This window comes from Oryzias melastigma, linkage group LG19, assembly GCF_002922805.2.
Source record: "Oryzias melastigma strain HK-1 linkage group LG19, ASM292280v2, whole genome shotgun sequence".
NCBI classification, from domain to species: Eukaryota; Metazoa; Chordata; class Actinopteri; order Beloniformes; family Adrianichthyidae; genus Oryzias; species Oryzias melastigma.
The window spans coordinates 3,372,280-3,397,712 of record NC_050530.1 but is presented as its reverse complement, the minus strand read 5'-3'; the positions used below and the strand labels follow the sequence as shown (position 1 = coordinate 3,397,712).

At 37.4% G+C, this 25,433-nt stretch overlaps 1 protein-coding gene across 6 annotated transcripts in view; it reads left to right on the top strand.

Annotated features, from left to right (window-relative positions):
- Window positions 1-25,433, top strand: part of mpp2b (membrane protein, palmitoylated 2b (MAGUK p55 subfamily member 2)) — a 68,826-nt gene that overhangs the window by 41,651 nt on the left and 1,742 nt on the right. For 4 of the 6 annotated variants that reach the window (XM_024285776.2, XM_024285775.2, XM_024285773.2 and 1 more), the window contains 10 exons: window positions 5,522-5,658; window positions 13,263-13,415; window positions 13,509-13,664; window positions 15,285-15,512; window positions 18,759-18,890; window positions 18,966-19,068; window positions 21,034-21,102; window positions 21,197-21,358; window positions 23,388-23,590; window positions 23,685-23,813. In XM_024285776.2, the coding sequence (XP_024141544.1) occupies window positions 5,522-5,658; window positions 13,263-13,415; window positions 13,509-13,664; window positions 15,285-15,512; window positions 18,759-18,890; window positions 18,966-19,068; window positions 21,034-21,102; window positions 21,197-21,358; window positions 23,388-23,590; window positions 23,685-23,813 (1,472 nt within the window). The remainder of the gene's footprint in view (window positions 1-5,521; window positions 5,659-13,262; window positions 13,416-13,508; window positions 13,665-15,284; window positions 15,513-18,758; window positions 18,891-18,965; window positions 19,069-21,033; window positions 21,103-21,196; window positions 21,359-23,387; window positions 23,591-23,684; window positions 23,814-25,433) is intronic. The other 2 variants (XM_024285778.2, XM_024285774.2) reach the window with 1 other exon arrangement.

Below are 25,433 nucleotides of genomic sequence, written 5' to 3'. Positions count from 1 at the left end.
GAATAAAGAAATACTCACTAAGGCAGTTTTAATCCCATCATTAGAAAAATGCCACAAGAGGACGTTAAAATCACCATCAATACTAAGAATCCAAGCAACCGTGCAGCTCACATATTTTAAATTTGTATATCCATTTATGAAACTTGGCTCTCTTGCTTGTGTGACTTAGAGCTGCTGGTTGATCTGACGTGTGTTTTGGACTGCGTGAGGAGGCGCAGCACTCAGGGAAAACCCACACATGGACAGAGAACATGTCTGAAAAGCCCCCGCTGAGATGAAAACCATTAAAACCTGCTTATTAGAAGATGATGGTCTGAGTCACCGCTCCACTGTGCAGCCTCGGCTGAGCAAACGTCGTCTCCAAAATGATCCGACTCCACATTCAAATCTTTCCTTGAATGTTGGTGCGAAGAGATCCGTTACAGAAATATGTTTTTGATTTACAAAGCAGTGGGTGAAATAGTTTTACGGTAAACGTCTTTATTAAAGACGAGTAGATCTTCAGTGATGAAGTGACAAAGACATCTGAAGAGTTCTTTTTTTGCTCAGAAAGAGGTGGAAATACAGAAGACGAGTTGAGTGAAAGTCGGGCTGAAAGGAGAAAGACGGATCTGAAGTAGACTTTAAAGTCAAGGAGAAGATTGACACTTAAAAGGACGTGAAAGAAAGGCTGGACCCGAGCGGCAGCTTCAGTTGAAGATGTCGTCTGTGAGGAAACAAAAGCCAGCAGAAAAGCGGGAGGGAAAGTCCTCATAGGGAAAGATGAGAGAGAACAACTTCTCCCCCATGTGCAAAACCGTCATGTGTTGAAGGCTCCTCTTGTGATGGTCAAGTAATCTGTTGGGAAATGAAAACAGGACGTTAGGAGGATTCTCGAGTCACTGTCTGTGGGTTTATAAGGTTCTGTTGATGTGAAGCTGGGCTTCTGTTGAGTATCGGACCACGGCCCTGACAGTATAGGGCAGGGGTCGGCAGCCTTTAACAGTAGAAGAGCCATTTGGGCTCGTTTTCTACTGATCAAAGCCTAGAAGGAGCTGTATAATCTTACTTTAGCCTTTAAGAAATTTGTATTTGCATTCATGACCTTCTTTTTGTATTATTTTGCTTTTTTGTTTATTTTTTCAAATAAATGTGAATTATTTTAAATATTTTTAGCCCGAACAAAAGCCAAAATATAAAAAGAAACTTGCATGTCTCAAAATTTGATTTTTTTGTTTTTGTTTTTACCTTCTACCATTAGTAGAGACCGAATTAGCAAAAAATTTAGCTTGTTTTTTAATTAAAAGCTGAACTACAAATTAACATAAAACTCCTCAGTTAAATCAGCCAAAAATGTTAGCATGTTGCTGAAAGAAAAGCTAGACTCTAAATTAGCCTACAAACCCCAGAAGATAACAAATTACCCAAAAATGTTAGCATGTATGGCTAAAATATTAGCTAAACTCCAAATTAGCATAAAAATTCATTAGAGGCCCAATTAGCCAAAAAGGCTAATTTGTAGCTTAAATACTTGCTGAACTCCAAAATAGTCTAAAGTTCCTTAGTAAACCACATTGGTAAAAAATGTTAGCATGTTGCTAAAATAAAAGCTAAATTCTAAACTATCCCCAAAAAACTTCAGTAGATAACAAATTAGCTGAGAACATCAGCATTTTGCTAAAATATTAGCTAAACTGCAAATTATCATATTTTTTTTTGTAAACTAATTAGTCAAAAACTTGAATTAGCCTAAAACCCCCAATAGACGACAAACTAGCAAAAAAACATTAGCATGTTGCTAAAATAGAACCTAAACTCTAAATTAGCTCCAAACCCCCAGTAGACAACAAACTAGCAAAAAGACATTAGCATGTTTCTAAAATAGAAGCTAAACTCTACATTTTTTGAAAAATTACAATTATTTTATTTTTCTTCAGCCAGAGAGCCACCATAGAAAGATAAAAGAGCCACATGTGGCTCTGGAGCCGCAGGTTGCAGACCTCTGGTATAGGGGATCAGTCAAAAGTATTTGGGTTAAAGCTCTTTTCATGAAGCATATTTTTTTTGCATTAGTTTTGAAAGATCAGAACTTCCACTGAAATATCAAGAAATAATCAAATCCCCGAGCGGCGTTAGCCACTCTTACTCCCACCATCCCCCATCACTGGCTGAGTGGCTTCTGTACGCCCCTCCCCCATTGCCACCCTGGTCAGAGCAGCACATGTCAAATTCATGAAAAAACATTTTGTTTTTCAAACTGATGGCTTTTCTGTTGGGTTTATCTCCATAGCAACCATTTCATGTTTTGATCGCATGGGGGTAAAGAACAAGTCTATGTAATTTTTTGAAGAATCGACAAAAGTAAATTTTTGGATTACCTTGGCAACAAGAGTTTTTTGCTAACCACGCCCACATTTCATATATGTTCGTATCATATAACATTTTGTTTCATTCCGCTTGAGCCGATCTTCATAGTATTTCAGCTAAAAAAAGCATGAAAGCAACATGGAAACACAACTTTTGCAAGCTCACCACACTGATGTTATTTAGAATCAACAACTACCAATTCCAACATTTTTTCCTTAGCTCCTCTATGCTTCAAGAGTTCAGAGGCAATGGGTCAAATGGAGAAGCTTTTTAAATTTGTAGAAGGTACTCAAGCTTTTTTTTTTTTTTTTTTTTTTTTAAGATGGCGGACTCGTCGAGTCAACAAACGTCAGTTGTGGTTGTAGACATAAGCTGGTAAAGTGTGTGTGAAAGATTGTGAAAATTGCTCAAACAAGTTGACACTTTCTTATGTCGTTTGTAAATGTGAAATCGCCCAATTTTTCTCTTTACCACAAAACAACCAGTGTAGATCCTGTTGCCATCCCATACTACTTTTAAAACCTCCTTTGGATATCCCTAACATGTGTGTTTTGGTTCCGTTACTTGATAACGCGATAAAGTTCATAGTGTCTGTAGTATTTATAACTGATTTAAATGACATGTTTCGACGGAGACGTTCCGTCTTCATCAGAGCGGCCCTCGAGGACCGACTTTGGACACCCCTGTCTTACATTATAGAAACTGGATGTACTATCATCCATTCTTACTGCAGTAGCTGTCACATCTTTTTCCTTCCAGCAGAAACACCCCTGTCCGAGTTTAACTCCTCAACCTGTATTATAATCGACCTTATGCTGACATGGCACCACCCACATGATGAAATGATTCAATGAAGAATCTATAAAGATAGCATTTCATTGTTCTTAATGCACTTTTTTTTTTCTTAGATATGACTGGAATTCCTTCACAATCAGTGCTTTACTGCAGGATTAATTAGGAACCCTTGAGGTGAACCTGTCACTGTTTGCGGCTCTGTGAGCCTTTTAAGGATATGAGTTCTGTGAAGTTAGCCTGCAGTGGACCCGAAGACCTCTTCAGTCTCAGACAGTAAGAGTGTTATATTTTTAGCTCAAACAAACATCCTAAAGCTTCTGAGAAGAAAATTATTCCCTGGGGTTGTTTCTTGTGAATGAAAATGAAAATCCTTCAGCCACGTAGACACCGGACATGTGATGCAAATTCAAGAAAGCGGTTCACATTGGACTGTCGCTATTCCATAATAGCTTAAGTACCTACAGTAGAAGGAGCCTTGGAGCGAAATATCAAAGTGGTGCCAATCTTTTCTTTCACACCTCTGTTCCGTTATATGAGCGTTTTGGTGTCGTATACTTCCGTCTGGGCACGAAACGCAATTATTTATTTCTCCTTTGTGTTCACTTTTCAAAAAGTTGGCAGTTTTGTGAATTTAAAAGGTTGCTGCCCATAAGTCACGATCAAATCTGAATCGCTGTAAAATAATAAAGTTTAAAAGGCAAAAGTTAAACCAGTTGAACTTTGTATTAGAGCCTGAAAATGGACTCAAAAACTTGTGTAGCTAAATGTGAATAAGATTGTTTTGAACACGGAAGCCTGAAATGCGAGCATTTAGAGAGAAAATACTATCACCCGAATTTTTGTTTGCGTAATTCTTGATTTGTGCATAACTTTGTATTTGTGTGTGCATAATTCTTAATTTGTGTATAATTTGGATTTGTGCGTGCAAAATTTTTGATTAGTACGTCACTTTGGATTTATGCATGTGCAATTCTTAATTTGTACGCAACTTTGTATTTGTGCAATTCTTAATTTGTGCCTAACTTTAGATTTGTGCATGCAAAATTCTTAGTTTTGGATTTATGCGTGTGCAATTCTTAATTTGTACGTAACTTTAAATTTGTGCACGCAAAATTCTCAATTTTTCCGTAACTTCAGATTTGTGCATGTGCAATTCTTAATTTTTGCGTAACTTTGGCTTTGTGCGTGCACAATTCTTAATTTGTGCGTAAATCTTGATTTTTGTGCGCATAATTCTTGATTAGTACGTAGCTTCAGATTTGTGCGTGTGCAATTCCTAATTTGTACGCAACTTTGGATTTGTGCAATTCTTAATTTGCGCGTAAATTTTGATTTATGTGTGCATAATTCTTGATTAGTACGTAGCTTCGGATTTGTGCGTGTGCAATTCCTAATTTGTACGCAACTTTGGATTTGTGCAATTCTTAATTTGTGCCCTAGCTTTGATTTTATGCGTGTGCAATTCTTAATTTGTACCTAACTTTAAATTTGTGCACGCAAAATTCTCAATTTTTCCGTAACTTTAGATTTGTGCATGTGCAATTCTTAATTTTTGCGTAACTTTGGCTTTGTGCGTACACAATTCTTAATTTGTGCGTAAATTTTGATTTATGTGCGCATAATTCTTGATTAGTACGTAGCTTCGGATTTGTGCGTGTGCAATTCCTAATTTGTACGCAACTTTGGATTTGTGCAATTCTTAATTTGCACGTAAATTTTGATTTATGTGTGCATAATTCTTGATTAGTACGTAGCTTTGGATTTGTACGTGTGCAATTCTTAATTTTTGCGTAACTTTAGATTTGTGCATGCGAAATTCTTAATTTATGTGTAACTTTGGATTTTGCGTGTGCAATTTTTAATTTTTTTCGGAACTTTGGATTTGTGCGTGCAAAATTCTTAATTTAGTTTGGATGTTTTCCAAGTAAAAAAGCTTGCATGTTATAAATTTGCCACTAAAGCAAATTTACTAATATAATCAGCCAAAAAAAAACCGTTGTCTGCGACACTTGTGCTGAAAAAAACATCAAAATGTTCTGTAAGCGACTTCAGCAGCTGTTGTCTCAGTACGTGTGTGAGCAGCACTGAAAGGAGTCGTGGCAGAGATACCGTCCCGTCTGGCAGACTTACGAGCGGGGTGACTGACAGAGGTGAAATTGTTTGGGAAAGGATGTGAGGCAGCTCCCATGTCGCCTTCCTCTCCCTCGTTCTCACTCTTCCTTCAACCTTCTGTCATTCTCTGAAAATGTCCCTCATGATTCCCTCCTTTTTTTTTTCTTTTGAGGTGAGCTTAAGTTGTTCCCTGCAGCAAAATGCAGGTTAGACAGGAGAATCCAAATAGATAAAACAGCATTTTTGTCTGTTTGTTTGTCTGTTTTAGCCATGCATCAGGCCCTGGACACGCTGAGTGACAGCACAAGCTCAACAACTGCCAACGACCTGGACCTGATCTTCCTGAAAGGAATCATGGAGAGCCCAGTGGTGAGAGCCGCCACATACCCAAGTCTGCACAGTTCAGTGAGTGATGGGAAAACAAATTTAAGTCAATTATAGAGGCAGATATGTAAACACTTCACTTTTATTAACAACGTTCTGTTAAAACGGAGCAGAAAAGCCCTGCAGTTATATTCACTTTTACTGAAATACTGTTTGAAAGAGCAAATAAATGCAGCTTTAAATGTATTTGAGTTTGAATTTAATGATTCAGATTTGCTTTGGTGAAGAATTAAAGTGTGAAATATGTTGTTTGCATTCCACTGCATTTGAGAAAAAAAGTATTTGTTGATTTGGTTTGTTCAGTTGTACTTTTTTGGATCCATTAACTATAAAGTACTGGACTGAGTGACCCCTCCCCCCTCTCTGTCCTGTTTGGAAAGCGACGGGGGAGGGGATATTAATCAGTCACTATATTCGTCAGAATAACAAATTCTCCTTTGCGCCTTTTTTTGTTTTGTTTTTAAACGTTCTTAAAATGGTCGACGACTGATTTAATTGTTGATTAGTCATTACTTTGACATTATATGGAGTCAGAGTGTAGTAAAGTTGAAGGTTAAATGTCATTATGCTAGCTTTTTTTGACTATTTTACCATTTTTATAAAGGTTTTTGAGGCTATTTTGGAGCTTGGCTAATATTTCAGCTACATGCTAGCTATTTTGGCTAATTTAGGGTTTTTCTGATTTTTTTTTGTTTTTTCTTTGTCTATTTTGAAATTTGGTTATTATTTAAGCTGTATGCCAACTGTTTTGGCTAATTTTGAAATGTTTTTTTTCAGTTTTTAGACTATTTTGGAGTTTGGCTAATATTTCAGCTGAATGCTAGCTATTTGGCTAATTTGGAATTTTTCGGTCTTTAAGGCTATTTTAGAGTTTAGCTAATATTTCAGCTACATGCTAGCTATTTTGGCTCATTTTGGGTTTTTCTGATTTTTTTAGTCTATTTTGGAGTTTGGCTGCTATTAAAGGTGTAGGCTAGCTGTTTTGGGTAATTTTAATGTTTTTTTTTAGTTTTTATGCTATTTTGGAGTTTAGCTGATATTTCAGCTACATGCTAGCTGTTATGGCTAATTTAGGCTTTTTTCCGTTTTTTAGACTAATTTGGCCTTAAACTAATAATTTAGCTTTCTTTCTGCTTCAGCATTTTCAGCTATCAGCTTCAGCGATTTCATTTATCAATTTCAGCGTTTTTAGCTATCAGCATTAGCATCTTCAGCGGCCAAATTAAGCTTACACCGTTGACACTAGCATTATCACAGGTAATGCTATATATTTACTGTAGTTTTTAGTCAGTTTAAAGCTAATGATGGTTAAGATGTGTGCTTTACATCCAGTTTGCGCATGACCCGATTAGTCAACTAATCTGAAAAAATTATCAGGGATTTGTCGTCTATTAAAAGTGATAAACACTTATGAATAGGCAGTGTGACACAGCCTTAAAAATACAGTTAATAAAAGCCACACATTTCACATTTGCCACGCCCACTCATTCTATCACATAATGGCTTTTGCACAAAAAGTTCTATCTGCACAAACTCATGAATGACATTTTTTTGCCTCAGACCTGACTCAAAGCACAGACCATTCTGTTCTTGCAGGGTTTTTAATTAGATACATGGATTTTTGCTGGCAGCCACCGGGCCCGTTGTGACTGATTTTTGTCTCCTGTCTGAGGAGGCTGCTGTTGCCGTGTGGAGGCTGTGGAGCCGGCTTGTCCCCTAACAATCAGCTCCATGCTCAATTTAGCTGAGCTGTAATTAGAAGATGTCAAATCTGTTTGGTTTCTGTCCTCCGTCATGGTGTTCAAGTGTGGGACAGGAATCGATTTATTGGTCAATGAAAACGCTTCAGTGGATGCAACTTTAAGCTGTTATCTGTGGATTATTATTGTTTCAGTGCAAGACAACACTACAGTACTACTATAATTTCCCTTCGAGATGTAGATTTTGTTGTTTTTTTTTGGTACTTTCTGATGGATGACACAAGAAAATTAATCTCAAAATGGCATTTTTGGGTATTTCTGGCCGTTCCAATTAAATCGAGGTTCCCCAAACTCCTGACCGCAAACTGGTACCTGGATGCAGACCGCACCGACATCCTAACCACAACCTTAACCCGGTACTGAAGGCAGATTGTCACCGAACACGAACCAGTACTGGATGTGGATCAGTACTGGTTCTGGATACGGTTTCGGTTCTGGACGTACTACCAGACGTGGTTCAAGCTAAGGTTAGGGTACCGGACGCAGATCAGTACTGGTACCAGACGCGGATCAGGCTAGGCCTAGGGTACCCATTCTGGATGCGGTACTGGTTCCGGACACAGTACCAGACGTAATACCAGGATACCAGAACCGGTTCCAGAAATGGTACGAGTTCAAGATGAACTAACTAGCAGACGCAGATCAAGCTAGGGCTAGGGGCACCGGACGCTGATCAGTGCTGATACAGGATAACAGACGCGGGACAGGTTCCGTAGGCGATATTCAACGCGGATCAGCCTAGGGTTAGGGTACCAGTACCAAACGCAGATCAGGACCGGTTCCAGATTCGGTGCCGATTCTGGATGTGGTGCCAGTAACAGATCAGGCTAGGGCTAGGGTACCGGACGCGGATCAGTGCCGATTCCAGATGCAGTTATGGGTGCGGTGCCAGTTCTGGACACGGTACCCGACGTGGAACAGGCTGGGGTACTGGTACCAGACGCGAATTTGTACCGCTCCGCATGCAGTACAGGTTCTAGCCATCATGTCCAAAAAATGTTGAGTTGAGGACACCCAAAACATTGACGCGGATGGGTCCTTCACCATGATTAAAGATGTGGCGACTTGGGAATGAGAATGTGTTCCTACTCCTTATTTTACTACATTGAAGGATTCCCCTGACACTGCGGTCCAATACTGTGGCTGATCTAGTGTTTGAATTCTCCTTTCTGTGTCTGTCACAGCATTGGAAGATGTCACCAGTGTGAATATTTTTGCACAGGCGGTTTTAGATACTAAAACTTGGCATTGATATTGCTGTGAGCCTGAGCTTCATTCCCGCTGAGACATAATCCAGAACAAATTCCCGTCTATTCGCTGAGATTTAAGACACTTTGATGAAACGGGGACCTGTACTGGCTGTCTATAGAGTAAAAATGTTCATGTCTGATTCATTTCAATTTCAGCAGACCTGCTTTATGGTGTCGCTTTACAGTGAGAAAACTAGTTAAAAGGCTACGATGTACATGCAGAACTTGAAACCCCAGACTTAAAGATTTCTCTGTGACTCAGTTCTCCTCTTGATAGAATTTTGACCTGAAAAAAGTTTGTTCAAAACAGAATTTTTATACAAACTCAGACTCTTTAGGGGGTTTTCTATTTCTTAAATAAAAAGAGTCTATGGGAAAGCAGTCTGAACTAGTTTAGGTGTTTACCTGAAGGGTAGTGTGCTGTTCAGGGCTGTGCTGTAGCTTTTTGAAGAGAGAAAAGAAGCAAGCAGAGCGAGACAGCCCTGTCAGAGTTTCTCCCCTGTATGTCCTATTTTTTTTTCTTGGCTCTTCAAAGTGCGGCACAGTCTCAGGGATTGAAAAAAAATGGGAGGGAAACTCTACACGGTTGTGCTCAAGTACAGCAGAGAATAAGGGCTACTTCCTAACATGCACCTGTTCTGCTCAGCTGACTTCCTCTCCCGTGGAAGTTTGTTACTTGACGATGCTTCAAAGTTTCATAAAAGTCTTAAAAAATCTTTATTATTACTTTTCTTAAATTTTAATTTCACGCTTTTATCTCTACTTTTTGGATTGTAATTCCTCTTCATATGAACAGCAGAGGATGGCCCTCGCTTTTGTATGTCAGGGAGAGTGCCTGGCGTTAGTGTTGCATTGATGAGCGCTCTCTCATAAAAGATTAATCTGCTGATGCAGCTTGGCTGAAGGGCATGAAAAGGCTTTCCAAGATGCTCGTTTCCCCTTGACCCCTGGATGAATCTATAAACGCCGAACAAGATTTCATCTGGTGTGGAGATGAAACAAGGATTTGTGTGATGATATTCCACCAATCTCCATCAGTCCTGCGGGTTTGTTAAACAACAATGCATTTAAGAAAATCCCTTGATATACACTGCCTACACATTCTCACTCCCAGCTCACCATATATGGACATATGGTTATGGACCCCTCCGCGTCACTTTTTGATGTTTTGATTGTCCCCAACTCGTCAATTTTTTTGCTAGCTGTTCCCATAAAGTCACAAGTCCCCAACCCTGGGAAAGCCATACCAGACAAGATAACAGGTGCTGAACCGGTACCGGGTTAAGATAAGGGTACCGGACCGTATCCCGAGGGTTGGAGACTCCTGATTTACTGAGCCAGCAAATCAAAAAACAACAAGTTGGGGACACCCAAAATGTCAAAAAGTGACACGGAGGGATGCCTAAACAATATGAGTGAGAACGTGTTAACACAGTCCCCAAAAGAATAAGAGGAAAACTACAAAAACACATCCTATACCTCAACAATTACAATATTCTTCCTGTAAGCTTTATTCTTTACATAGTTGCATGTGCTGACAACACAATCACACAAAAATTATTAGTGGAAATCAAATGTATTACCCTATGGAAGTCTCGATGTAAAATTAAATCTCAAAATTAAATGTAATGTCTTTGAAACTAGTCAAATTGAGGCTCAGTAGTGGGCGTGGCCTCCCCGTGCTTATTTTACTTCCATGCAACACCTGGAACTTCTTCCCACATCTGGACCAAAGCATCCGCCAACTTCTGGACAGTCTGTGGTGCAACCTGGCATTGGTGGTTGGACCGAGACATGATGTCTCAGAAATGCTCTATTGGATTCAGTTCTGGGGAATGGGCTGGCCAGACCATCACATCAATATCTTTGTCTACCAGAAACTGCTGACACACTCCAACCACATGAGGTCTAACATTCTTGCATTAGAAGTAACCCAGCATATGGTCTCACAAGAGGTCTGAGAATCTCGTCTCGGTACCTAATGTCAGTGAGGCTATCTCTGGTGAGCACATGGAGAGCTGTCCAAAGAAACTTCACCCCAAACCATTACTGACCCAATGCCAAACCAGTCATGTTGGACGATGTTGCAGCAGCAGTTCTTCATGGCATCTCCAGACTGTCACATGTGCTTAGTGTGAACCTGTTTTCATCTGTGGGGCATCAGTGGTGAATTTGCCAATCTTGGTGTTCTCTAGCAAATGCCAAATGTCTTAAATCATGTTGGGCGGTAAGCACAACTCCCACTTGTGGACGTCGGACCCTCACGGGGTCTGTTACTAATAGTGTGAGCAGACACATGCACATTTGTGGCCTGTTGGAGGTCACTTGCACGACTCCTCCTTGTTCTCCTTGCGCAAAGCAGGAGGTAGTGGTCCTGATGGGTGGTTGGTGCCCACATCTCCTGATGTACTGGCCGATCTCCTGGTAGCTCTGGACACTACGCTGACAGACGGCAATCGTTCTTGGCATAGCTCACATTGATGTGCCCTTTTGGAGGTCACTTTGAAGGAATCTTGCGCAACCCCTCCTTGTTCTCCTTGCGCAAAGCAGGAGGTAGTGGTCCTGATGGGTGGTTGGTGCCCACATCTCTTGATGTACTGGCTGGTCTCCTGGTAGCTCTGGACACTACGTTGACAGACAGAAAATCTTCTTGCCTTAGCTCACATTGATGTGGCCTTTTGGAGGTCACTTTGAAGGAATCTTGCACAACTCCTCCTTGTTCTCCTTGCACAAAAATAGAAATAGTGGTTTTGGTGAAGGATTGTTGCCCACATCTTCTGATGTACTGGCCTGTCTCCTGGTAACTCTGGGCACTATGCTGACAGACGGCAATCCTTCTTGCCATAGCTCACATTGATGTGTCCTTTTGGAGGTCATTTTGCTGGAATCTTGCATGACTCCTCCTGTTTCTCCTTGCGCAAAGTAGGAGGTAGTGGTCCTGATGGGTGGTTGTTGCCCACATCTTCTGAAGTACTGGCCTGTCTCCTGGTAGCTCTGGACACTACGCTGACAGACTGCACTCCTTCTTGCCATAGCTCACATTGATGTGCTGTCCTGGATGAGTTGCACTACCTGAGCCACTTGTGTGGGTCTTAGACGCAGTCTCATGGAGGGACAACATTCAAGTCACCAAAACCTCCGCCAGAAAACATAAGGACGGAGAAGTTGTCAGTGGTTACCACTTGCAGAACCATTTCTTTATTGGCGGTTTCTTGCTGATCGCCTGTTATTTCCTCTTGTCTGTTCCACTTGCACAAAAACATGTGGAATCTCTTGTCAGTTTGTGTTGCTTTCTAATCGGACAGTTTGATTACTCAGAAGTGTGATTGACTTGGAGTAACGTGTAGTTGCTTTGGTTCTCCCTTTAATTTTTTGAGCAGAGTACTAATTATACTTGAGTATCTGCAGTTTACTGTTAACTTGATGTCTTTAAAACTCCACATCTAACATATCTGACTGATTTTAAGTCAGCTTGTGTGCGTTTTCACATGCACTGCAAATCTCATCTCAGCAGGGATTCTTCCTTCTCATCCACAACAAACAAACATTTTTTTTCCAGAACATTCACTCCCAACAGACAAATCCCATGCAGCACCGCATAAAAACAAGAATCTTCACACATTTTGCTGGATTTGCATTTGCAGATGGATGTGCTGTAAATCACTGAACAGTAACTTGATTGTGAGAGCGTCTCGTCTTCGGTTAGATTCCGTCTGTGCTCATCTGGTCCCAATAGGCTAAAACCTTTATTTCTCCTTCTCCTCCTACTTAAACAAACTCAAATCAGATTTAGAAGGGGAGACCTGAAGGGCCCCTAATGGATATTAAAGTTGGATAAAGGTCATTTGGAGGCACACTTTATAATCAGCTTTTTATATACAGCGGGGTGTCATTTTTCATTTAATAATTAGATGCTGATTAGTTTCATTCCTTTTAAGTTTTGTTGATTATAAAGCCCAAGTTCACAACCAAGGTCATTTAGAGACTTAACAGAGACCAGTGAAATATTGGTGCAACTCTTTTGCTCACAATGTATTTCTGTAACACTAAGCAAGATACAATTTTATTGGAATTTGAAGAGTTTCGGAATAAGAAAAACAGTGTGCAATTTTTTTATATCACAATATAGTTTTTTTTTCCATATCGGTTGATAACAATATATATCACAATATAAACCAAGTATCTAAATTTGTCAAATTTGAACCCTCTGCAGCTCAATTAGAAATGTGTAATCCTGAAATGTGTAAATGTCTAAATGTGTAATTGCTCCACCACTTTTTTTTTCTTTTTTTGGAGAAGAAAACTGAAAAAGTAGGAATCTCTGAGACCAACAGGTCCAACAAATGTTAACTCAATTCGATATTTTTTAAATATATATATAGAATTTTGCCCCAACTGTTTTTATTTCAGGTTTGTGCTTTTATTTGTTGTTTTCTGTGTTACTTCAGGGATTTCATTTGCCTGCAGAAGTCGTTCATTTGATCTCCACAGGGAGCACTGAGAACTGAAAGTTAGAACTTTTTGTCTCAGTCGGTGTAAATCTAAGTCAAGCTTTGCATCACATAAAGAGAGAGGCAGAAGGTAACTTCTGTTTTTTGTGTTTGTTAAAAACAAGGCACACGAGAGGTTTGAGGAGCCCAAGCTGGAGGCTGTGAGCGAGAACAACGTGGAGTTGGTCCAGGATATCCTCAAGGAGCTCAGCCCGCTCACACAGAGAAACCAGGTGGCAGAGGAGCTGGTTCGCATCCTGAAGGAGCCTCACTTCCAGGTGTGAAGATCACCGTCTTTTTTTGGCCAAACCTGTTTTTTCTGTGTATTACAGAACTTTCAACATAGTTGAATCATTTTTTTCCTCTGACAGTCTCTCCTGGAGACCCACGATTCTGTGGCATCAAAAAACTACGAGACTCCTCCTCCCAGCCCCTGCTCCTTCATGGATCCAGCTCTGAACAACCAGCCCGTTCCTCCTGATGCCGTCAGGATGGTGGGAATCCGTAAAGTGTCTGGCGAGCATTTGGTGAGTTCACCATTGGAATAAACCCCAAAGTCCTCCAAATTCATGCCAAATCACTATATTGGTGTCAGCCAATTGAAAAAGGTTGTACAAACCAAGTCGTGCCATGAAATCAACCTTTTACATCATGTGACGTTTCATAAACCAGATTATTGATCAGTACAGTTCTATGGTACAAACTGGTCTCCTTTGACGATATATGCTTTAAACCCTTTTCAGTATTTTTTCTTCTGTCTTTTTTTTTTCCACTAAGTTAGACCGAAATTGTTTTTCAGCCTCGAGTGGATTCACTTTTTTCCTTTTAATTTTTTTGGTTTGGTGTTTTTTTTTTCTTGTAAATTCCAAAGTTGTTTTTTTTTTTTCAGGAAGTCTTTTATTTTCAAATAAAGTCATTGGAGCTTCTCTCAAATGTAAAATACGATTTTAAACTTTAATATTTGTTTGTGTTTATTTGTGCCCAAAAAGAAATATTATTGTTTTTTTTTCATATATTTCCTATTTTACGATGGAGCATTTGGGCCACCAAAACAAAAGTAATATTGTGAGATTTAAAGTAAGTTTACACAGAACCCCAGAGAGCCGACCGCAGTAGTAATAATTAGATTGAAGATATATTTTTTTTTTATTATTATTTTTTTACATCTAATTTTTTTTTTTTTATTTTAGAGAAAGTTAGATTTTTATTCACAAAGGTTCAGAATTTGTTTGTTTTTGAAACTAGGTGTTTTTTTTTAATTTATTACTTTTTTCCTCGCTAATATATTTATTTATTTTTTACTAATTCATGGCTTTTTTCATGTTTATTTATTGCATTTTTTCTCTTTAATGTATGACTTTTTTGTTGCTAATTAGATTTTTTTTATCCTTAATTTAAGACTTTTTTCTCTTAGACGTATTAATTTGTTTCATAAGTTTGTGTTTTAAAGTCATAGATTTACTACGTTTTAATACATAAGTTTACAACTTTAAAACATGTAAATTTATGAGTAAAAAGTCATAAATTTATCATATAACTTTTCTAGTAAAAATTAATATATTACATTTTTCTTGTAAATTTGAAATCATATTTAATTTTTTTATTTTTTTTGCTTGTAAAAAGGCTCTAATACTCTTGTATTTTTCAAATATTTTACAAGTCTTTTTTTTATGTATCAACTTTAGTAAGATATGACAGAGGAGAAAATAAATATTATTCATGTTTATCATAAAAAACAATGATTCAAAGTAGTATCAAAGGGTTAGAAAAAGGTTCAGAGGCTCTTATTAGATTTTGGATCAGAACCAAACCGACCCAAATGGCTCTTTTACTGCCAAAGGTTGCCGACCCAGAGGTTGGTTGTGTTGTAAGAATAGATCACATAAGAATATTTTTTTTCTTCCACTCTTCCAATTGTTCATAGCCTGAAAGATCGCTTACTTCTACTAAACATGTTTTTTTTTTCTTTTTTGTCAGCTTTCATCAACATAAAATAAAAAATAGTTTGTTAGAGTGACGTCTAGTGGTGAAGCTTCAGAATGCATCTAACCGTCTCAAAAACCGACAACTGATAAAAAAATTAATGTTTTCTGTTCCCTTTTTGCATTTATTTCTACAAATAAATATATTTTGTTCTACATCCACAGGGAGTGACTTTTCGCGTCGAGAACGGCGAGCTGGTGATCGCCAGGATCCTCCACGGCGGCATGATCGACCAGCAAGGCCTGCTCCACGTGGGCGACATCATCAAGGAGGTGAACGGGAAGGAGGTGGGGAACGACCCCAAGGTGCTGCAGGAGATGCTGAAGGAGGCCAGCGGCAGCGTGGTGCTGAAGATCCTCCCCAGTTACCAGGAGCCTCACACGCCACGACAGGTGAGGATCCGGAGCCGCTTCACGCTTTAATACGCCTAAAAGGATATTGGCGTTTCCATCAATGAGTACCACTTACTGTCTGGCCCCCACCGGACAGCCCGTTCGCTCAGCCAGGAGTCGTTATTTATCTCCTCCTGCTGCCAGACGTTTTAGATGACTTTGTCTTTTTGGCCTTAATGCACAGAGAACGTTTTGACTGCAGCGAAGGTTTAATTGGTCAGATCCACATTCTGGTCTTCACACACGTTCCTGTGATTTCTCAGCTTTCAGAAACACAAATATGAGGTTTTGCTCTGAGATGGAACGATTCTAAACCTGAATATCTCCCAACTACTGCATAACACTGAGTTTGGGATCTACAGGGGACATTTAGAGCTTTTCAGTGATGCTAAATGTAAAGGGGGCGGGGCTTTGGGAGTTGTAGTTTTTGGTGGATTTTTAAAAAATCGACTTTTCTCTGTCAGGAGAATAGAAGTTACAGCAAAAACTGTGAATTTGAGCTGTAGATTCAAGTCTGTTTGTTTGGGAAATACCAAACACTGAAAGTTATTCTGCAGAAAAAGTTGGTTTATGTAATAAAATCCTTTCTAAATATTTTTTCATATATTTCCTTTTCTACGATGGAGCATTAGGGCCACCAAAAAGAAAAAAGTAATTTTATGAGATTTAAAGTAAGTTTACACAGAACCCCAGAGAGCCGACCGCACTGATGATAATTAGATTGAAGATATTTTTTTTAACATCTAAAAAATTTTTTTTTATTTTAGAGAAAGTTAGATTTTTATTCACAAAAGGTTCAGAATCTGTTTTTGAAACCAGGTGGTTTTTCTTTTGTTAATTTATTACTTTTTTCCTTGCTTATTTATTTATTTATTTTTTATTCATTTATGATTTTTCTCACGTTAATTTATTATATTTTTTCTCGTTAATATAGGACTTTTTGTCTCTTTTATTTAAGACTTTTTTTTCTTATGACTTTTTTCTTGCTATTTTGATTTCTTTAATCCTTTATGACTTTTTTTCTTAGACGTATTAATTTGTTTCATAAGTTTATGTGTTTTAAAGTCGTAGATTTACTACTTTTTAATACGTAATTTTACAACTTTAAAACACGTAAATTTATGAGTAAAAAGTCATAAATTTATCATATATTTATAGATATTTATAGATATTTTTTTTAACATCTACATTTTTTTTTTATTTTAGAGAAAGTTAGATTTTTATTCACAAAAGGTTCAGAATTTATTTGTTTTTGAAACCAGGTTTTTCTTTTGTTAATTTATTACTTTTTTCTCCACTTATTTATTTATTTATTTTTTACTAATTCATGATTTTTCTTACGTTTATTTATTATATTTTTTCTCTTTAATTTGACTTTTTTTGCTTATTTATGACCTTTTTCTTGCCAATTAGATTTTTTATCCTTAATTTATGAATTTTTTTCTCTTTGACGTTTTAATTTGTTTTATAAGTTTTTAGTTGTAGATTAACTACTTTTTAATACATAAGTTTACAACTTTAAAACACGTAAATTTATGAGTAAAAAGTCATAAATTTATCATATAACTTTTCAAGTAATGATAAATATACTACTTTTTTCTGTTAAATTTAACTCTTTAAAGTCATATTTTATTTTTTTGCTTGTAAAATGGCTCTAATACTCTGTTGTACTTTTCAAATATTTTACAAGTCTTTTTTTTATATATATTAACGTTTTTAAGATATAACAGAGGAGAACTTACTACAAACGCATGTGATGTTTGGACAACTTTAGCAATTATTATTTTTCTTTAATAAATTTAAGTAAAACATCTTTGATCCACTCTGATCATTTTTTGATCATTTTAAAAGCGTTTTTTTTAACTATGATTATGACATTTTAAGCCAAAATTCAAAAACCTGTGTCGTTTTCTAGCATATAGTTCATGCAGAGCGGCAGAAGTTCATCAGAAATTTGTCTCTGACTTGTTGAATGTTGGCAACCCCGCCCCCTTCCCCTTTGGATGTATTTTCTACGTCACAAATAAGCTCTTTTTTAACTGAATGTTCATTCATCCGCTTCAGATTCACAACAATCTGAATTAAGAAAGTTTAATTTTCTTCATAAATGTCCTCCACCATCTGAAAAATGCAACAAGAACAAGTTAAAGTGGGTCTTAAAAAATGGAAAAGAAACATTTCTGAAAACATCAAAAAGGAAACAAAAGACTTCATTGATAAAACATACGCATGAAGCTAAAAAGAAAAAGAATCTTTTCACAGCAGAATCTAATTTTACTGAACAAGATTTAAAGAAACATGTAAGGAGTGGATTCATGTGCTCCGGTTATTCCGAAGGTTTCCGGGCTTCAGCTCTATTCTTCGATCAAAGAGCTTCTGCCTCCTCGGACGCTGCAGCTCAATTTCTAAAATGAAGTCGAGACTCTCCAGACTGAAGCAGAATCTTTTATTCTTTCATAATAATTTCAAATCTGCAGCAACGTAAGGCGTTTTCTCTTCCACAAACAATCCTAAACTGTCAAAAGCTTTGCTAATGGGTTCTTATGCGACTAAAAAGACATTTAAATAAAATAAAAATAAAAAAACATCCTGTAGCTTCTTGTGAGGGCTGCACTGTGGTGTAGTGGTCAGCACCCCAGTCCTGGTTCGAATCCCAACTGGTTTGCACGTTCTCCTCATGCACGTGTGGACTTCTCCTCCCATCCTTTGGAGGTTTATGGTTGATTCCAAATGTCAATGCGAGTGCATGAACGTATGGCCCAAACGTAGCTGGGATAGGCTCCAGCAACCCTAAAGGGAATGAGCAGGTTCTGAAAATGGATGGATGGGGGCTTATTTCCTCTTTTGGTATTTAGAAATGTCACTTTTTCTGCTTTATGCATAAAAGCCTTCCTTGAAGATCTGCTGTCGTCTGACTTTTGTGTTCACTGAGCCTCCAGCTCAGTTATCGGCTCTTTCCTTCTCTTTCATCGCGTTTGGTCTTTTCTTCATTAGGAGTGAGAGATGCAGCACAGGGACAGCTGCTGGGCTTTTTATTTTTACATTCATTCTGTGCATCCAGAAGGGGGTGGTTGCCATGACTACGGATTTTTGTGTCTCAGATTTCCCTCCTCTTCTTCTTCTCGGTTCTGTCCCCTAAATCTTCAGTTTTTAGGATGTCGAGATGAAACAGGAAGTTTACTTTTTTTTAGAAGATTGTTTGCTTAATTCCATCACCTCAGCACACATGTTGTGTTTTTGTTTCAGGCCTATGTGAAGTGTCACTTTGATTACGACCCGACTCACGACAACCTGATTCCCTGCAAGGAGGCGGGGCTTAGCTTCAGCAGCGGAGATATCCTGCAGATCTTCAACCAGGAGGACCCAAACTGGTGGCAGGTCAGCGATTGACGCAGCCGAGTTGTTGTTCTTGGCGTCACACGTGTCCCCCTGACGCGTGCGTTCCTTTAACAGGCGTGTCATTTGGAAGGAGGCAGCGCCGGCCTCATTCCCAGCCAGCTCCTGGAGGAGAAGAGGAAAGCTTTTGTGAAGAGAGACCTGGAGCTCGCCACCTCAGGTACTCGGCAGATTTAGGACCGTACCTGCTCGCTTCAGATCAATGTGACGGCTCCAACGCCGTAGGGCGTGACATTCACCAATCAGCCTCCCTCAGGGGGATCATCGATTCAGGGGGCGGCGGCCTAACGCTCATAAACAAAAACCTGATCGATCATGAGGTCCCAGCTGATGCGACATGGAGAGAAAGCAGCTTTAAATGCATCCTGAGCTGCTGAACAGGTGGTGAGTCACCGCCGGCGCCATGACCTTCAGGTGTGGAGGATGACAACTGTCCTGCCCTTGGAGCACAGCAAGGACACATCTGGCAGCGGAACGCTGTGTGCATACCTGAGAGCGTGGTCAGAATCAAACCACGGGTCTGAAGGAGATCAAAAGGTTTATTAGAAAAATTAGAACTTTTGAGCTTATCCGTTTAATAGTTTTAGGAACAAATATTCTAACAGATCTCAGAGTCACAGGTGTTCTAAGGAGCAGGTGCACAGCGTCACCTAGTGGTTAATTTACCTTTAAGCTTTTATTTTATGAGGTAAGATTACTGTCAAAATGAGATGTACAGTTATGTAAAAAAAAAATAATTCAGCTCTGCCATTAAAAAAGTTCAAACATCAATGTCCAATCTTATTTTTAAAAATCGAACTCAATATTAGAATAGAATACCATAGAAAAGAATCATTTTATTAAGGGGCTCCAGGTCCAAATAACAAGAAAAATGTTCGATGTTTAAAAAATGTTTAAAATGTTTGATTTTTTTTGCTCATTTACATACATATTAATATTGAAAGACATAAATAAGTCATTATTTTTTTTTTTTAAGACAAAAATAATTTTTCTGGTACAATCTTGGGATGTATCACAATACATATCGTATCACGATATGTATCGCAATATGATATGTATCACGATACATATCATATCGCGATACATATCATAGCGATACATATCATATCACGATACATATCATATCACGATACATATCATATCGCGATACATATCGATGTGTGTCTCACGATACATATATCGATACATATCATATCGCGATACATATCGATGTGTGTCTCGCGATACATATCATAGCGATACATATATCGCGATACATATTGATGTGTGTCTCGCGATACATATCATAGCGATACATATCATATCGCGATACATATTGATGTGTGTCTCACGATACATATCATATCGCGATACACACATCGGTATGTATCGTATCACCAATACACACCCCCATTATCACCTCTTTTTTAGCCGTCTGCTGCTCCTTTTTTGGACTCTTTTCCGCCACTTTTGGGTCTGAAACTGAAACGGCTGCATTGTTTATATGATCGTTGTCGCCTGGCAACAACAAAATGCACAAAAAGTGACGAAAAATGTCAGTTTTTAGGTTCCGTTATATAATCAGTATCTGCTTGATGCGGTCACCACAGATCCGTATTTTCTCCATTGCTGGACAATGTTAATAAAAAAAACTTACCGTATTTGAATGGCTTTTAATGCTGGTTGGTGGCATTTGATTGTATTTTATTTGTTTTATTGCGTTCTTATTTGTCGTTCATGTATTTTATTGCTATTTACTCCTTTTTGTAATTTTATATTTTTAATTTTGTTCTTAACTTGCCTAATTTTAAGCTTTTAGTGTGAAACATTTGGGATCAAATAAAGAGCTATATCAATAAAGTTTAATTCATTCATTATTTCAACAATGTTAAGATAAACAAATTTAATTAAAGTTGAATTCTATTCCATTTTAGTTCAATAAATGACTGTGTGTAGCTGAGTTGATCTTCTGTGATCATGTGATGTATTTTTGACAATAATGTAGAGCGACATTTTATATTTGAAGCAAAGAAATCATATTTTAACCAAAACTAAATGTATCCATATTTTCGGCAAAGATTAATTCGTGCAAATGTGATGGAAAGAAAGTGAAAAAATAGAAATTGATGGAGACTTTTTGTCTCAGGTCCTCTGTGTGCAGGAATGGGTGGAAAGAAGAAGAAGAAGATGATGTATTTGACCACTAAGAATGCCGGTAAAAACCTCAGGATTCCCATCAAACATTTCAGCTTTAAACCTTTTAACTTTGAGCTTTTCTTTTCCTCCGCTGGTGGATATAAATCATGCAGAGTTCGATCGGCACGAGTTGCGGATCTATGAGGAAGTGGCCAAAGTTCCGCCCTTCAGGAGGAAGACGCTGGTTCTGATCGGAGCGCAGGGCGTGGGCCGCCGGAGTCTGAAGAACAAGCTGCTGGTGTCGGATCCGCTGCGTTATGGGACCACCGTTCCCTGTGAGTCCAGAGGTTCAGAAACTTTTACGCTTATATGGCAAGTTTCGATCAAATCTGAGAGATTTTATTCCATAAAAAACGATTTTGATTCCTTATAAGGAGTTTTTTTAAACAATCACGAAAAATGATCACATCCATATTGGAAGAACTTAATTTAGCCAAAGTATAATCAAAGGTGAAGATATGAATATATGTGAGAAAAAATACCAAAAAATGTAGAAAGAAGCACTTTATGCAATCTATGTGGAGTATTTTAGGATTTTATGATGATTTAATGATTAAAACATGATTTAAAATTCTAGATTTTTTGTTAAAAACACAAAATAAAGAATTATTGTGGAACATCTTTTCTAAACAAATACATGAACATTCATAAAGAATAATTTTTTTTGCTTAAGAAATCAGATTTGTGATGTATTTTATACTAATTTAGATCAAAATTTTAGCTCTAAAATAGGAAAAAACTCTTAAATCTTTCAAGTTGAGTTAATTCTACTCATTTTGTGTTATCACAACACAATCAAACAACACCAGATTGTGACATTTATGACTTTTATTTATTTTTAGACCATTTTGTGACAGAACTGCATTAGAATTAGCTCCTAATTCACATTGATCTGAAATGCAACTTTAATCTTAATATTTTTTATGTCCTCCATTATCAGAAAAATGCCCCAAAAACATGTTTTTTTTTTCATATATTTTAGTTAATTTCCACAAACTAAAACAATACGACACTGTAAGGGAGAAGCATAAAGAAAAACGTATTTTTCTGCTACTGGTACATGCATATTTTCTGGAAAAAGTACTTCTACAACTATGTACACATTGTTACTCGAAATTACTTGCAGTATAAACATCAAAAACAGTTGAAAATACCATAAAACTTTAAATTATCTACTTTGTTTGCACCGATACAGTAATGAAATAAAGTTTTTTGTTGTATTTTTATAGTTTTTCTTTTTCTTTTTTCTTTTTTTTAATGTAATTGATGATTTATTTTCTTTAACTGATTGTTTTAGACGATTCCACATGTAAATCGCTTGAATTGAAATAAATTTTTCTTTAATTTCTGTTCTGAATTTTGGTAATGAGAAAAACTCATGACCTCTTTAGGTTGTAATTACCGTATTTTCCGGACTATAAGTCGCGTTTTTTTTCATAGATTGAATGTCCCTGCGACTTATACTCCAGTGCGACTTATATACGAATTTTTAATGATGAGATATGGACCGTAAGTCTAGAGTGCCCTTTTATGGTAATCTATGCAATTACTTTATTTACTTTAGTTATTCAGACGTGACACAGAGGACGAAGAATTTAACGGGTTTAGTGATATGGAGTGAGATTGCGTGCAATTAATTACAGTAAAGATACAAAGTTGATGAGTTCTTGAGGCTATAGTTAAATAAAACTGTTATGTTATATAAATGATACACCTTTTCGTTTTTTTCATGATGCTAATATGTGAATATGTGTTGACACATATTCAGCCTGTTTTCTATTCACTTATGAATGTTATAACTTACCTTCCAGGATGATGTAATATCGTTTTTTTCAACCAGTTTGTAAAATAAATTACTTGAAAAAAATGCGACTTATACTCCGGTGCGACTTATAGTCCGAAAAATACGGTACTCGTTTATTTTATATTTTATATGTCAAACAGTTTTGATGAGCTTTGTACATTGATTTTAAAGTACTTAAGTTAACTTAAATCCTTCAATTTGATCATTTTCAGTTTACTGAATGATGGAATAGATGGATCTCTATAGTTATACAGTAATTCTTACTACTTTTTTTGTAGAATGATAATTAGATTTGTAAATGATTTACACGTTTCCCCTTATGTCAGTGCAGTAATTTATTTGTGGAATAATTGTATAGTAAATACAGAACTTTGCAGTGAAGTTTTGACTTTCTGGAGAATTCCATTTGCTTTTACGGTATTAAAAATACAAAAAAAACACGATTTTTATTGGATCTTTAAGCTCAAAGCTGATCTCTTCCGGTTTCCTCGGTCCAACAGTCACCTCCAGGAAGCCGAAGGTGGACGAGAGGGACGGTCAGATGTACTCCTTCATGACCCGCAGCGAGATGGAGTGCGACATCAGAAACGGGCGTTTCCTGGAGCACGGCGAGTACGACGGAAACCTGTACGGCACCAAGATCAACTCCATCCACGAGGTCATCGAGACGGGAAAGATCTGCATCCTGGATGTCAACCCACAGGTAGAAGAAGCTTCATCTTCACTGAAGATACGTTTTCTAAATAGTTATTCATGCTGTTGTTGTTTGAGTTCCTCTTTGTTTTCTTCCCTCGGAGGCTCTGAAGATCCTGCGGACGTCGGAGTTCCTGCCCTACGTGGTTTTCATAGAAGCTCCGGACTTCGAAGTCCTCAAAGCGATGAATCGATCAGCGATCGAGTCGGGAGTGATCACCAAACAGTTAACGGTGAGCCTGATTGTGACAAATCTAACATTTCAGTCCCAGTTTGTATAAAGTTTTAAATATTAGTTTTATCTGCAAACATTTTTAATCTTTTAGTTTGGGAATATATGGAATTTTTCACTTGTGACGGTGACTTCTAAATGATTAGTCGATGACAAAAGCATTTAGGGATTTAATATCCTCAAACACTGTAGATTATGACGTTAATTAATCCCAACAGAAGCAAAAACATGTTTATAGTTTATGAAATAACAAGTCAATATGCTAAAGGATTAAAAAATATCTAAGCTTTAATGTTTGTGCTCTACTGGTCTGTAGTTTAGCTATAAAAATGAGTAAAATATTTATTTCTGGCAGAAAACTGCTGTTCAAATGTAACATTTTAGACATTTTTTGTTGGTTAAATTGTAAAAGATAAGACTAGGTATCATTTTATGAGCTTTTTAGTCTTGAGGAAAAAATGAAAATGCTTAAAGGATTTTAAGCAAACTGTGAGTAAAATAAAGTAACCAAATAAACTTATTTATCTTAAAAATTTATACTGAAACCGAAAATGACTTATTCTACTTTTTTTGCCCGTTTTCTATCTTATTATCACAAAATTTTTTTTTTTTTTCTTATGATATAAGACCAAGTCCGAAGTGACATACAGTCCTTCCAGCTGCGCCAATTATCTCCTCGAATGACGAAGACTGATTTGAACGTTGTTTATGACCGACAACATCAGCACAATCACCGCCTGAGTTAGACCACCATTAAATTAATTATTTAGAAATTGATCAGTTTTTTCTGACAAACTGCTTTATTTAGCTGCAGATTGTAGAAAAAAAGAAAGTATTGTAGAGGACTGAATTGGTGGCTGTTTGGGTTTGTCTAATGTCCAGAGCTCAGTGAACGCATCACGCCAGAGACGGTTGTTGGTTCTGGTGTTCAACCTGGTGTTGGTGGTTTTAGGGAAATAAAGGGAGGGGGACCGGTGCATGAGATGGAATTAAGGCGTTTGAAATAAAAAATTGCCAAAAAAAAAAAACTTTTGGGGAGCGTTTCTTTTACTGTTGTTTAGAGTTGTTGGTGTAAGCTGTACGGTGTTGAAGAGGTAACAACGAAATAAAGAGATTACATCTCAGCGTCTCAGTGCAGGACAGGGATGCTAAAGTATATTCTTTATTATCACGACATAATGAATAATGAAATTTGTTTTCTCTAGTAACTCGAGCATAGACAACCTAGACGGCCGCCTAGGGCGCAATCTGCTACAGGGGATGCTAAATAAATTTGATTATATTTATTTAATTTTTTTCTTCCTTGTTTTATTTATTTGTTATTTTTTTTACAGTTCGACGCACCACTCTTTTCACGTAAAAAAAAGAAGAAAAAGTAATAATAAAAAAAACTGGAAGAAAAGGTTGATGTAATCAATAACAGCCCCTCCCTTCCTGTCGCTACTGTTCGTTCTTCTTTAAAACTTTAAGGATGAATAAAGGAAGAGGACGAAACACGGGTTTAGAGCCGAGGTTTTTCTGTTTTACGTATGTAAAATTGCTTGGAAATTCACTTCTCCCTGCATTTTGGCCCAAAAAGACAAAATTAACTGGCGATGAAGAGTTTTTTTTTTTTTTTTTT